This window comes from Thunnus maccoyii, chromosome 8, assembly GCF_910596095.1.
Source record: "Thunnus maccoyii chromosome 8, fThuMac1.1, whole genome shotgun sequence".
Lineage (NCBI taxonomy): Eukaryota > Metazoa > Chordata > Actinopteri > Scombriformes > Scombridae > Thunnus > Thunnus maccoyii.
Window position 1 is genome coordinate 10,906,218 of NC_056540.1, and position 12,515 is coordinate 10,918,732.

The 12,515-nt window shown below is 41.6% G+C and overlaps 1 protein-coding gene across 6 annotated transcripts in view; it reads right to left on the reverse strand.

Moving 5' to 3' along the window:
* ablim3 (actin binding LIM protein family, member 3) overlaps nucleotides 1-12,273 on the reverse strand; it is a 49,834-nt gene extending 37,561 nt beyond the window's left edge. For 2 of the 6 annotated variants that reach the window (XM_042418486.1, XM_042418483.1), the window contains exons 1-2: nucleotides 2,918-3,061; nucleotides 1,356-1,493 (exon numbers count right to left, since the gene is read on the reverse strand). In XM_042418486.1, coding sequence (XP_042274420.1) covers nucleotides 1,356-1,493; nucleotides 2,918-2,978 — 199 coding nt within the window. In that variant the 5' untranslated portion in view covers nucleotides 2,979-3,061. Of the gene's footprint in view, nucleotides 1-1,355; nucleotides 1,494-2,917; nucleotides 3,063-11,876 lie in introns of those variants that run through there. The other 4 variants (XM_042418485.1, XM_042418484.1, XM_042418487.1 and 1 more) reach the window with 4 other exon arrangements.
* Nucleotides 12,274-12,515: the final 242 nt, after the last annotated feature.

A 12,515-nucleotide genomic window follows, 5' to 3' on the forward strand; every position in this document is an offset into this window, starting at 1 on the left:
TAATTGTAAATATCTTTTTCTGCTTTTTTTAATTTCTTCATGGAGCAAATAAATTTAAGAATGATGTTGACAGTCAACAGTGCCAGGTCTGTAGGTATCTAGTAATACACATCACTACCTGTCCATTATATATACTGAAGAACAAAGGTTTTGTCTATGTAAATCAGAAAACTGAAAACAATGCTTTTGCCTTCGTCTACACTACTCGGCAATAATGTCAAAATAATGGAGCTGAGCCCACAAGAAAAGAAGATGTCTGGTGAACAATGGGGGAAAAAGGGGAGAGATTTGTCTAAAATTATGTCAGATAAGTTCATAATTATGCAAAAATGGGTGTAATTAGATGACTGCTGAGTATACATTTTGTTCCTAATCTACAGTATCTGGATGCTTTTTTCAGAGTCATCTGCTGACTGAGAAGTAACCCATGACTGGCTGTCTTTGCTTTAGAGATGGCACTATTAATATAATACTGAGCATACTTGCTCTAGGCTGTACAGCAGCATGACAGATAGCGTTCTTTGGTTCTTTGATTTCTAATTCACAGATACTTGACCGTCACAAGCCTTTTAAGACACGCGTTTAATTTTGTAAATGTGCAGGCTAATTTTATGTATCAGCGTCATGTTTGAAAAGGACACCGAGTCATTTTTTCCGGAGAAGTTGTCTCTCATTCAGTTATCTCATCACTCATCAGATCATCGGGCTTCTAAATTTTCTACTTTCATTGATGCCAGCTCCTGCTTCTTCAGATGAAATATAAACCCAGAAATATTACACATTCTGCTTGAAAGGGCTGCCATAGAACACATTAGTATGCAAATACTTGAAGACATGACAAAGCAGAAAGGCATTTCACACTATTCCTATTGTAAGAGGATGTCTGATTTTGTCACCACTTTGTCTATTATACAGTAGGTCAACAGTGCTCACCTTTAGCACTGAAAAGCTAGTTAAGACAGTGTCATTAAACCTCAGCGTACAACCAAAGGAAAATCCCCTCCATGTTGACAGTGCAATAACAAGCTACCTTAGCGGGAGTCTAAGTCCCCTGCAAGGCACCTCTGATCCGTTCCAATCCCCACCGTGGGCTAATAATAGCACTCAGCATGCTACACTAAGGAGATGGATTAACGAGGGGATACGTATCTGTCAATGTTTGTGTGTGGGGAGATGTGTGTATGTAGGGTAAGTCTACCACCGGAATCCGAGTCCCCTCTTCTACAACTTTAACGACATTTGTGACCAGGAACATCCACTCCTGGGGACTTTGCAAGATAAGCACTTGCTTGTTTGAACACTACCGCTGTGTGTCTACTCTAACACTCGTTAAGGATCATGTTCCCATGTCTTACCGGTGCAGGTGAAACACTTGACGTGAAAGTGGGTGTCTTGTACTCGCACCACCTCTCCTTTGCACACCTCCCGACATCGTTGACACCGGATTGGTCCAGAGCTTCGTTCACCTCCCGTTGAGCCTTGGTGATAAGCTGCTGGGGACAGAAAGACAGAATTTTTATACTCTATTTCCATGTTAAACAAAAGTATATATTTTAAACACCTGAATTGACACCCTTTTAGTTACTATTATCCATTGTCAGGCTTTCTGTTCTTATACAGCACATCTGCAGTTTATGAGAATAATCATGGTAGATTTACCACTTGAAATTCTTCATTATTTTTTTGAAACAGTAGCTAGGTTTTCATCCAAATGTAATGTAAATCTGAACTGAATTTCCAGAAAATCTGCAAAAGAAAATTTGAATTAATGTGCATTTCCATTCACTGTCGGTATGTGAATATTAGGAGTGCTTTTCCAGTCCAGGGCCATTAAACCACTGCAGAAGAAGAGTTCACAACAAGGTGATGTAATTAAAAGAGCACCAGTCATACCTCAAACAATGAGAAACAATGTAGAAAACATGGTATTTATAGTTTCATGTATTCATTTTGGAAGGATTACAGTATCCTCATCGCTCCTATTTTTCATCTCTTCAGTGGAGCTGAAGATTCAGTGGACGTTTATGTCACATGCTTCATGATTTTTCGTGATTTTTTTCGCTAAGTCAGTTGCCTTTTGCTTTTATAGATACACCAATTTTTCTGTGTCTGGTTTTTTCCACCCAGGTTTTTTTATGTGCAAAATAAAAATGCAAATAAAAACAGGTGGATTGAAATGCACCTAACGGGTCCTTAATTTTACAGAGTGATGACAAAAGCAGGCTTCTCACTTCTAGCTAGCGACTGTCAGTTGTGTCACTGTAATGGTGATTTTATCAACTATAGCTCGCTAGAAAATTAAGTTAACATTAGCTTCATAAGTTGGGTGAAAATATAATCTCTGGCTGACCTATTAATGTTTCAAGCTGACTCATTTTAAAATGAGAACTCTGTGACGGGGTCTTACATGCACTTTGCTGTAGACTAAAGAGGCATACAATCAGCATCCTTATAGTTGATAATCCAGGTATAACACATGGAAATAAAGAAAAATCATTGTTCTTGAATTGTTAAATTAAAAAATAAATTAGTTTTAAATATGTTAAGTAAAAATGTAAGCTCAGACAGTTATTGTAGCATAACTCTGTTTAGCTGGTCAGCTTAGCGTTACATACTTAGACAAGCAAAACAAATGTTAGATTATTATAGTTTATTATTTGTAGGTTCAAACTTTGTGTTTCACTTAAGTTACAAGAGAAAAGTTTTTTCACTCAATTTATAACCCCACAGAATAATGTAATATTGTAGTATGAAACGCCACTGGCTTTGGAGGTAATGCTGGGTTAGGTTACTACTGTAATTAGCTAGTTAGCCAAACATTTACAGCCTACGTTGGAGCAAACAATCACAATTTATTACATTCCTTAACATTTTGCTCTTGTATTTTGGAGAATGTGAAAAAGAAGAAACCACCAACCAAACACTTTTTTACACTGAATATCGCCTTTTCTACAGCCCCATGCACACCACTTCCACATGTGGAAAAATCCTACGCTTGACAGGCCTGCTGCATCTTGTTATGGTTTCTAAGCTATGATTGGACAATCACTGTTTGATGAAGGGGTTTAGTGAACAGCCAAATATGCAACTTTCTAAAATAGTTTTCTAATAGTTACTAGTGTACTACAAAAATACAATTGGCCAACCTCGTAGCCTGAAACAAATATAGCCTATAATTGTCTACTAATGATGTTAGATATTGGTAGGCTATTGTCGAACACATAGATACAATCCCAACAAAACTAATCAACATTTGTGAACAGCACAAAATGGAGAGTGTCTCCAGCCTCAGCAAATGCACCATTTTTAGTGTTACATAAAACTCCACCTCAAAAAAGGACGTAATAATATTGTATTTATAAGAAATTCTAATGGATTTCAGCATTAAGCTTAAGAAAACTGCTTTTCTATGTCAAATGCAAATGTTTCTCCTATGTGTGCAGCAGTCCATCACCAAAATTAGAGCCACAGGTAAACTAAAGACTGTACTGTGCACAGTTCACGCAATAAGATCAGTGTGTAGCTCTGTCAACACTTTCTCTGAAGCTGTGAGGTCTGACACCTATGTAAGCTGGGTAAGCTCCAGGCTTTCTCTCCCTCTGTCTCTATTTTTCACACACTCATCCACCCTTGCACACACACACACACACACACACACACACATTATGTCAGGTTAGAAAGTGGATGGATCCCCTTACCACATTATGCATTAGCATACATGTCAGACTCCTGAAAGCCTGATAGCTATTTCACATTGTCAGGAAAGCAAGTTCTCACATACAGCCTCTACAGTAATGGGATGAATATCATCACAAGCAAATGGGTCAAAATGATAGATTAATTCGATCTTAGATGCGTGTGGAAAATGAATTTATCTAAGACCTCTTAGGCTATTAGAGGGTCATTAAAGGTTCATCTTCTCCTCTGAGCTATAAACAGATTCTCTTGCATCCACAAGCGAGACAACGAGCCTCCAAATACTGAGAGTGCGCCATAACAGCTGCGTTCATAGTCTCTTATTTAGCTTCATCTTCCTTAAGGAGCATCTGAGTGGTCCTACACTCGGTGGAAAGGGTATAATGGCAGGATAACCAGCTGGCTTTGCTGTCTACCTGAATAGCTGACTGAAGGACTTTGCTGCTTCAGTCATAGCAGCACCAGCATATGGGCTGGCGTGACGAAGCTCCTGATTCCATTTCACTGAATGAATCCCAAAGGAGTCCCAGCACTTAAAAAGTCTAACAGCCTTACATGCCTCATAGCCTGAGCACCCTTTGCATGCTCAGAGCTTGATGACTGTGAGGATATACACCCATGGGTGGGGGAGAGAATGTATGTATGACTGTAGCTGTTTACTTTCCTGTTCGGGACAGGACAGTGGGCACTGGAAATATGCGAACATAATTAATTCCCACCCCGAATCTCCCACGCTCAAGTATCTGTTAGTTCATTGTTTCCCTCACAATGCTGGCAGCACCACAGGGACCCACTACCCTGCCTGATAAACGCCCGGCCACTGGTTCAAATAATGACACTCCCTTATAAATGTGCTCTGTACTGTATATATGTGTGAGAGAAAGCGGATAGGCAAGGGAAGTTAGTCTTAATGCGTCATAAAACTAAATGAGCAACACTGATCCCATCAGGTGTGAATGAGACATAATGGGAACTAACAGCAGTACATGCAAGCCTGTGCCAATACCTACTGGAAACACACAGGACATTTATTTACAATGCTGACCTTCTGAAAGTGGGCCAAAACAATCATCTGGCACTGTAGAATATCTGCTTTCACAGCCAAAGTTGTGTAAAAGAAATAACAATGACTATTATCAGCACATAAATTATCCATGGGTGCAGTGTTCAAGGAAGAGGTGAGGTGAATGGCAAAGATTCTCAACAAGTATGTTTTAATGAATGAAATGCGTATTTAACTTGTTGAGTGTGTATGCCAAAAAGCTGCACCTAAGCAGAGAATCCAGGTACACAATCAGCTCAGGAGCTGACAAATGACGTAACTCTGTCTAATTGTGTTGGCGCATTCATACCCATTCAACGCAGCCAAGCTCTCTTGGTCTAAACCCATTATAGAGCTCTTGAACAGCCCTCCATCCTTTCCCATGCTGACGTGTTGAGTCATTCTTCTAATGATAGCCACCAGACTACAGGTGTAATCCACTGACTCCAAATCAGTGGCGAGCGCCCTGGGGGGAATACAGCCTCCAGCAGACAGGTGATAAGAACAGGGCCAGGGTCAGAGAGGCCGACAGCATCCCCAGGGACCTAAAGGTGGCTGCTATTCCTGCCCCTGACCTGACAGCCCCGAGGAAGAACATACTGGGAGCTCAGTCACAGAGGATGCTGGGAGACTGGTGGTGACGAGTGAGAGGAGTAGTAAAAACAATCAAAGAGAAGCAATGCAAAGACCATTTGGACTTGAATTATCAAAGGTAAATGTGTTGTTTCACAAACCAGGTTTAGTTTTCATAGATTTGTATAGTTTTTGATAAGACACCCAAGCTTATCTGTTATATTAATTCATTGTGTGAATTTCTAACCACAGACTTAAGTCAGATTTAAAACAAGTCTTCAACCCCGTCACACTAAGCAGCTTATTTGTTAGGGATACCTAGCTTAAATTTTCATAAGCTAGTCTATCCAAAGCATAGTAATTCTGCTGCTAAGGCAAAATATTAATAGGACTATTACACAGATGTGACTTATGTAAAGGATGGCCTGTGACGACACAAAAGTTGATGTAAAAAAAATTGTGTTCTGCTCAGGTTAGTTATAGCTCCATGGTGATTTGTAAGCTATGTGCATGTGGTAGAAGACACTTTTTACATCCACAATTTTTATCACAAGCATTATTATGACCGGTAGAATGCATCGATCTGTGCAAAAATAGCCATAGTTAAACTGTTAGGAGATTCTGCTGTTGAGTTTTTCAAATTCAAGCTTTTCGGATTTTCTGAGCCAAATATTAAATCTTATAGAACTCCGAGGGTTTCCGATGATGGCAAACATTTCTCCCGCACACATCTAAATTTGTCACCGAATCTAAGCAGTAACCATAGTAGCTAAAAAGTGAAGCCACTCCAGAATGAAGTTCTGCTAATGGCAACAAGTTGCTGGCTGCAAGAAATCTCTGACTGTATTGAAGTGACTGGGAAAACCCACAACTCATCTCTTTAAATATGTTAAATATGTTCCAAAAGACTGTGGAGTTTCCATAGCTAATGTCACTTGTGTGTCTAGGTGGCAAGTTTGAAACAGCAATTTTAGCCATCTAGCCAGGGTCCACCCTGTTATCCAAAATAAGGTTTCTTGTCCCAGCAATTGAGAAAGATAGAGTCCAGCAGTGAACTCAAATACAAACTTCACAACATTTCTTCAGGTAGTGTAATGATATCACTGATGCTACATTCATGTTTTTCTACAAGCTATAACCATAGACTATAAACATGGACATAGCAAGGAGTGACGTCATCCAGTGGTTTGCATTTTTACTGTTTCTACTTTGTTATTGTTATGTTTGTCTACCTTTGTCTTTGATTGAGCCATGTCTGTTCTATGTGACAGAAAATAAAGTTTCTTGAATCTCGGATTGGAGCCGGTTTAAAACCCAGAGTTGCACTTTTAAGGTACTTCCACATTGGCTTCAGCCTCGAGCCCTGGTAGTTGCTGCCAGGCTAAAACACACCAAAGCTATCTGAGTGGGGGCCTTACTAGCTAAGAGGAATATGTGGTCTTTGTATATGTAGATATTTTCACAACAAAGCAAAATGTCACCCCTGTTCATGATTTAACGCAGCCAACGATCAGGTCTCTACCTGCCTCCCCCACCCCCACCGTCCCTTTATCACCCTTCGTCTCTGTCAAGACCTTGGAGAGGAGCATTTATCAAAGCTATGATAGTGTCCAGTGGTATCACAAACATACTGCCACTGTATGGAGAGAGAGAGAAGGGTCAGACTGCTAGTGACAGTCTGAATGATCACTCAATCCTACCAGAAGCCAAGGTCATGGAGACATGGAGCAGCCTGGAGGACAAAACATACAATACAGCCACAACGGTTTAGCTTTGTGCTGAATAACTCTACTGATGAATCTATTCATTCAATTAGAATAAAAAGAAGGCTTAGAGTGTACTTATGAACTGGCAACTGAATGTTGTTTCAATGCTGTCTCCAAAATTTCCTTTCCACAAAGGCTTTAGCTGGTATACAAAATCAGATTGAATATCGGTTTAGTATCCACTGTGATTGTAACTGCAAATGTACGACAAAACTATGTGCCCAATTCTATGTTGACCTGTAAATACGTACCAGTTGAACACAACTGTGCATGAATATTCATCTGTGCATCCCAGCATCTGTGTTTGCATCTGTGCATCTTTGTCTCCCACCTTTGTTCTCTGTGTTATTGAACTAAGGCGTCTGGCAGAGGGAGTGATAAATGGTGTTTGGCTCAGATTTGGACTGTTTGCCAGATGAGGCAGAAGAGCAGGAATCATATACAGTATGATACGGCCCCCATCCCTGTCTATCCTTGTTTCAGCTCATTCCTTCCATAAAAAGGAAAAACACAGCTGACATGGAAACAGAGCAGAAAATATCCATCATTTGATCAAGTCGTGTTTACTTATTTATCTTTACCAAGCTAGCAGCAGAAAATTGGGAATGTGTATCAGTCTGTAAATAGATCACTCAGTCCATCAGACACTTTAATCCAGACCAGTATATCTCTATAACTGCTGGCCAGATTGCCATGAAATTTCATGTGGGTATTTAAGGATAATTTATTGAGTTTGTGGAATCCCTGACATTTGGTCCAGCACCAGCAGGAGGTCATAATTTTACCTCAACCAACACTGTGGTCTTTCACAATGTATCAGCAAACCTAATGTTAGGGGAGTGCTGAGCCAAACTCGGGAGAGACTCAGGAGCCAGACATTTCTCCGTTCTCTGTTGAAGAGCGGCTGAGGTTGACACTAAGCTGGTCCACTTTAAAGGTCAGTCCACCTTAAGTGAACTTCGTCAGGTTAGGCTAACCCATTGTCACTAATTTTGGGGCTAACCCCCACAGCAACAGACAAGACTTCTTTTGGTCTTGAGAAGCTGCAGCATTTATTCACTGACGCACTGTAGCCTGTACTGTACATTTACTGCCAGATTGACAACTTACTGCTAACCTTTTCCTCTGCTCCGCTCGCATTTACTGTCACTTTTCTGACACTTGTTCTACTCACTCAACCACATATATTACGCACTTCCCTAAGGGAGCTCTGCTACTCTTATAACAGTACTTTTCACCTAGATGTCCTTTGAAGAATGAAGAGAGGAAAGATTCTGGGATTTGAGGATTTGATGCACTAGTCAATGACTCAAAACAATGCTACGGTGTTATCATGCTCGCACAGTGTGCAAGTGAAAATCATTAGTAGTCCATTGATATTAATGATCATGTGAAATTTTAGCAGCGGCTCTCATAATTCTGCAGTGGTGCACTGAATATAGGGGAAACACTGCACTATATGGTTACCATCTTAGTCTCCCATGTTAGCATGCTTACAATTTCTAAATACCACTAAAAACAAAGCATGATGATAATGTTTTTAATTTTCTAAGTATCTGGCCATAAACTTAAGTATTGGATAAATTAAAAGACCTCATGTTCCTCCAGAGGAAAAGTCAATTGATCATCAAAGTCATGAGGATTCATCATCTGGGAACCATGAATATCTGTACACAATTTTGTGCCAATCCATCAAGTCGATGTTAAGATATTTAAGAAGTTAGTGGTGCTCAATGAAATCAGAGGATCACCAAAGTAACTAGGATGCATGGTAATCATCCAACAGTTGTTGAGATATTTCAGTCTTTATGCATTCAAACCATACAGTATGTCTTAATCATTACATGAGACACAGCACTACTTGTTAAAGTTAAGACAGAAAAATGGGAATATTATGTGTAAAAACATTCAGTCCAGCACACTGTACTAAATTTATCTTTGCCTCTCTGATGTGTTTTGTCTGAGAACTCTCTACAGCACAGGGAGAGAGAGAGAGAAAGAGAGAGAGAGTGATGTATGGCTCTGCAGATCCCCTCAGGTCCCTGAGTCCAATGATCAGTATATTGATCAACATGTGTTTTATCACTCCCCTGAAACACACACTGTACATATGCACTCCTTAAAAAAAGAGCATCTCAGAAATGGCCTGAGTTATCAGTTTGGTCAAATATTACATAACTGTGTTTTTATAAATTATTATATATCAGTTTTTCGAGTGCATGTATGTCTAACTGTGCTAAACTGAAGTCCTTTCCACCAGAAACAAACCTGCTACACCCACAGTCCAGACTCATCCGCCAGCCAGGCAGAAAATAAGAGTCTAACTGGACACACATACAAACACACAAACCCAGTGACCATGAGAGATAGAAGGCCCAGAAGATGAAGACAGACAGTCAGCGCTGTGTGTAATTACTCTGTGTGTGTCGATGGCCTGTGGGCTATCACACCCAATGCAGCGGAAAAAACTGCACACAGCACAGCCTAGCAGGCCCATTCATGTCCAAACCTTAAGAGTGCTGAGAGCAGAGGGGAACATATGTTTGACTGACTGACTGGAGGAGGAGAGGAGAGGAGAGAGGAGAGGAGAGAGGAGAGAGGAGAGAGGAGAGAGGAGAGAGGAGAGAGGACTGGAGGAGGAGAGGAGAGGAGAGGAGAGGAGAGGAGAGGAGAGGAGAGGAGAGGAGAGGAGAGGATAGGAGAGGAGAGGGGATGAGAGGAGAGGAGAGGAGAGGAGAGAAGAGGAGAGGAGAGGAGAGGGGATGAGAGGAGAGGAGAGGAGAGGAGAGGAGAGAAGAGGAGAGGAGAGGAGAGGGGATGAGAGGAGAGGAGAGGAGAGGAGAGAGGAGAGAGGACTGGAGGAGGAGAGGAGAGGAGAGGAGAGGAGAGGAGAGGAGAGGAGAGGAGAGGGGATGAGAGGAGAGGAGAGGAGAGGAGAGGAGAGGAGAGGAGAGAAGAGGAGAGGAGAGGAGAGGGGATGAGAGGAGAGGAGAGGAGAGGAGAGGAGAGGAGAGGAGAGAAGAGGAGAGGAGAGGAGAGGGGATGAGAGGAGAGGAGAGGAGAGGAGAGGAGAGGAGAGGTTCTTTCCTCAGCTCTGATGCTTGCTGTGTTTTATGCCTAAAGCCATAGTACAGACACATGTTACACCACCATCTGCCTGCTGTGACAAAGCTGACACACACACACACACACTCGTACACACACACCCACACACACACACAGGGTTAAATACAGTCATACAGTTTCACATACTCAGGTGCAAACCGCATACCACAGGTTGATGGTTGACATGTTATTGATGTGTGTGTTTGTGTGCGTTCCTGTTTGAGCACATGCTTTTAAATCACAAGAGCTTGTGACAGCTCTCCACACGCTGGCTGCATGTGCTCCCCCTCCTCGTGTCAGCTGAGAAAAGCATTCTGAAGCTTAACAAAAGAATTCTACGCATTTTCTCAGCAAGTGAACAACTGCAACACCACTCCCGGCACGCACGGCACGGGGACTGGCAGTCAGGGAAGGCTCGGTACCAGAGGGTTAAGAGTACTGGATGAATAATGTAGTGCCACACAATGACAGGCTAGATTATGAATGATGCAGTAATACCCAGTTCCTCCTGTAGACACGGGAGGACAGGAAGAGCCCGTCACCATCAGTTCACCGAGCACTTGGCACACATCAACTGGCCTCACTGACAGCTAAGGGACAGGAGAGGAATTTTTTTGGAAAGAAAAGTCTTTCCTTTGGAGATCAAAGCCTGCCTTGCGAGTCAACCGGTGATAACTTGTAAACACAATGCACAACAAGAATGTTCACATGCACACACAGGTGACCAGCCAGCCCTAGGAAAGCCCTGATTCAGCTGACAGAGGATCATGGTCAGAGTCAGCTGATACAAGGTCAGCTTAGCATCATGGCAGGCCCCGGGCCGGTGTAAGATAAGTATGACAGGAGCCCTCGGGCTGTCATCCTTATTCGTCATGTGCTGCTGCATCACAGTCAACTTAACTCCATGACACCAACCAACCAAACAGTGGCTAGGTCAGAATCCTCCAGCGCCATAGGTTTCCTGCTCCTCCAATGAACATGTTAGAAGACAGGTGGACTTTTATGAAGAGGCAACAGCTGAAAGCCTGGGTGGTCTCCCGAGAGAGGTCAAATAACTGTTCTTTAAATTGTTTTTTTTTATTTGCTAAGTGCTTTGAGCTACAGCTTGTGTATGATATGAGCTATGTAGATAAAAGTGTGTTATTATTATAATTATGATAAAATATTGGTGGTGCGTGGTGATGGTGACAGAAGAGAAGGAGAAAAGAGATGAAAGAGAAGTGACAGACAGAGAGGAGCAGACATTGGGAGGGCCCAGGCAACAGCTGTTATGTGGATGAAGAATCCCAAAAATGCTCTTCTATGGATGAACTCTAGACAAATGCTACTTTGACCTCCAGATATACTTAGCTCTCCTATCCCCTCAAAACCTGCTCCAAGTCTATTATAAATAAATATTAAAAAATACACACTATTTAAAGAGGCATCACATTTTCTGTTTTTTCCCTGAATGTGAAGGAAAATGACAATTTCATATAACTATGAATATTACAATAATTTGAGGTGATGGGAAACTGTAATTGGGTTAAATCTTGTTTAAAAATCTTTATTATCACCACACTTTCTGTAATCTCTTCCATCATATATTGAGTAAGCTACTATTGTTCTGTGGTACTTCTCCTCTCTGCTCTCACCTATAGATATTGTCCTTGCGCGTCAAGTGGAGAGGATAAAGCGCGCAAGAATGGACTTACCACTGGAACTCATGATGCCCAATGTGTTTCTTATCTAAAACAAAGCCGCTTTGTCGAAAATAATCCCATAAAGCACGAGAAAATCTTCAGCAGTTTTACTCCTTCCAAATTGTGTGATTAAAAAAATGAATATCCAGTGGACGTAAATGATGCTCCTCACTCTCCGCAACACTGCTCCCAGTCAATTTCTGAGAAGGTGGACAGAGCCAGAAAGAGGGCTAGAAAAAATATAAGAGGAATAAAAGAAAGCGAGGCTATTTCCAGGGATTATTAATTCCAAACAAAGCTCCTGCTTTTGCTGTGTGGGAATGTCGGTTGTTTTTTTTTCCAGAGAAACAGTCGCCGGTTAGAACACAATGCTGCTCAGTCGGATTCCACCTTCACATTTTCGCTCGCGGCTGACTCCAGCTCCGCCGCGCGCGCTCTCCCTGCTGCGGCTTATGCTGTCAACACACACACAGCAAACCTCTTCCGGTACTCACTTTCAAAGTACGATGAGTGGCCTTGATTACTTTTCTGTATCCATGCATTCACGCCACTTAAACAACAGTCTCTTAAAAAAAACAAAAAAAACAAACAAACAAAAAATACTCTTAGTTAAGCCGTAATTTACCAATAAAAATATACTAAACCCCCTAA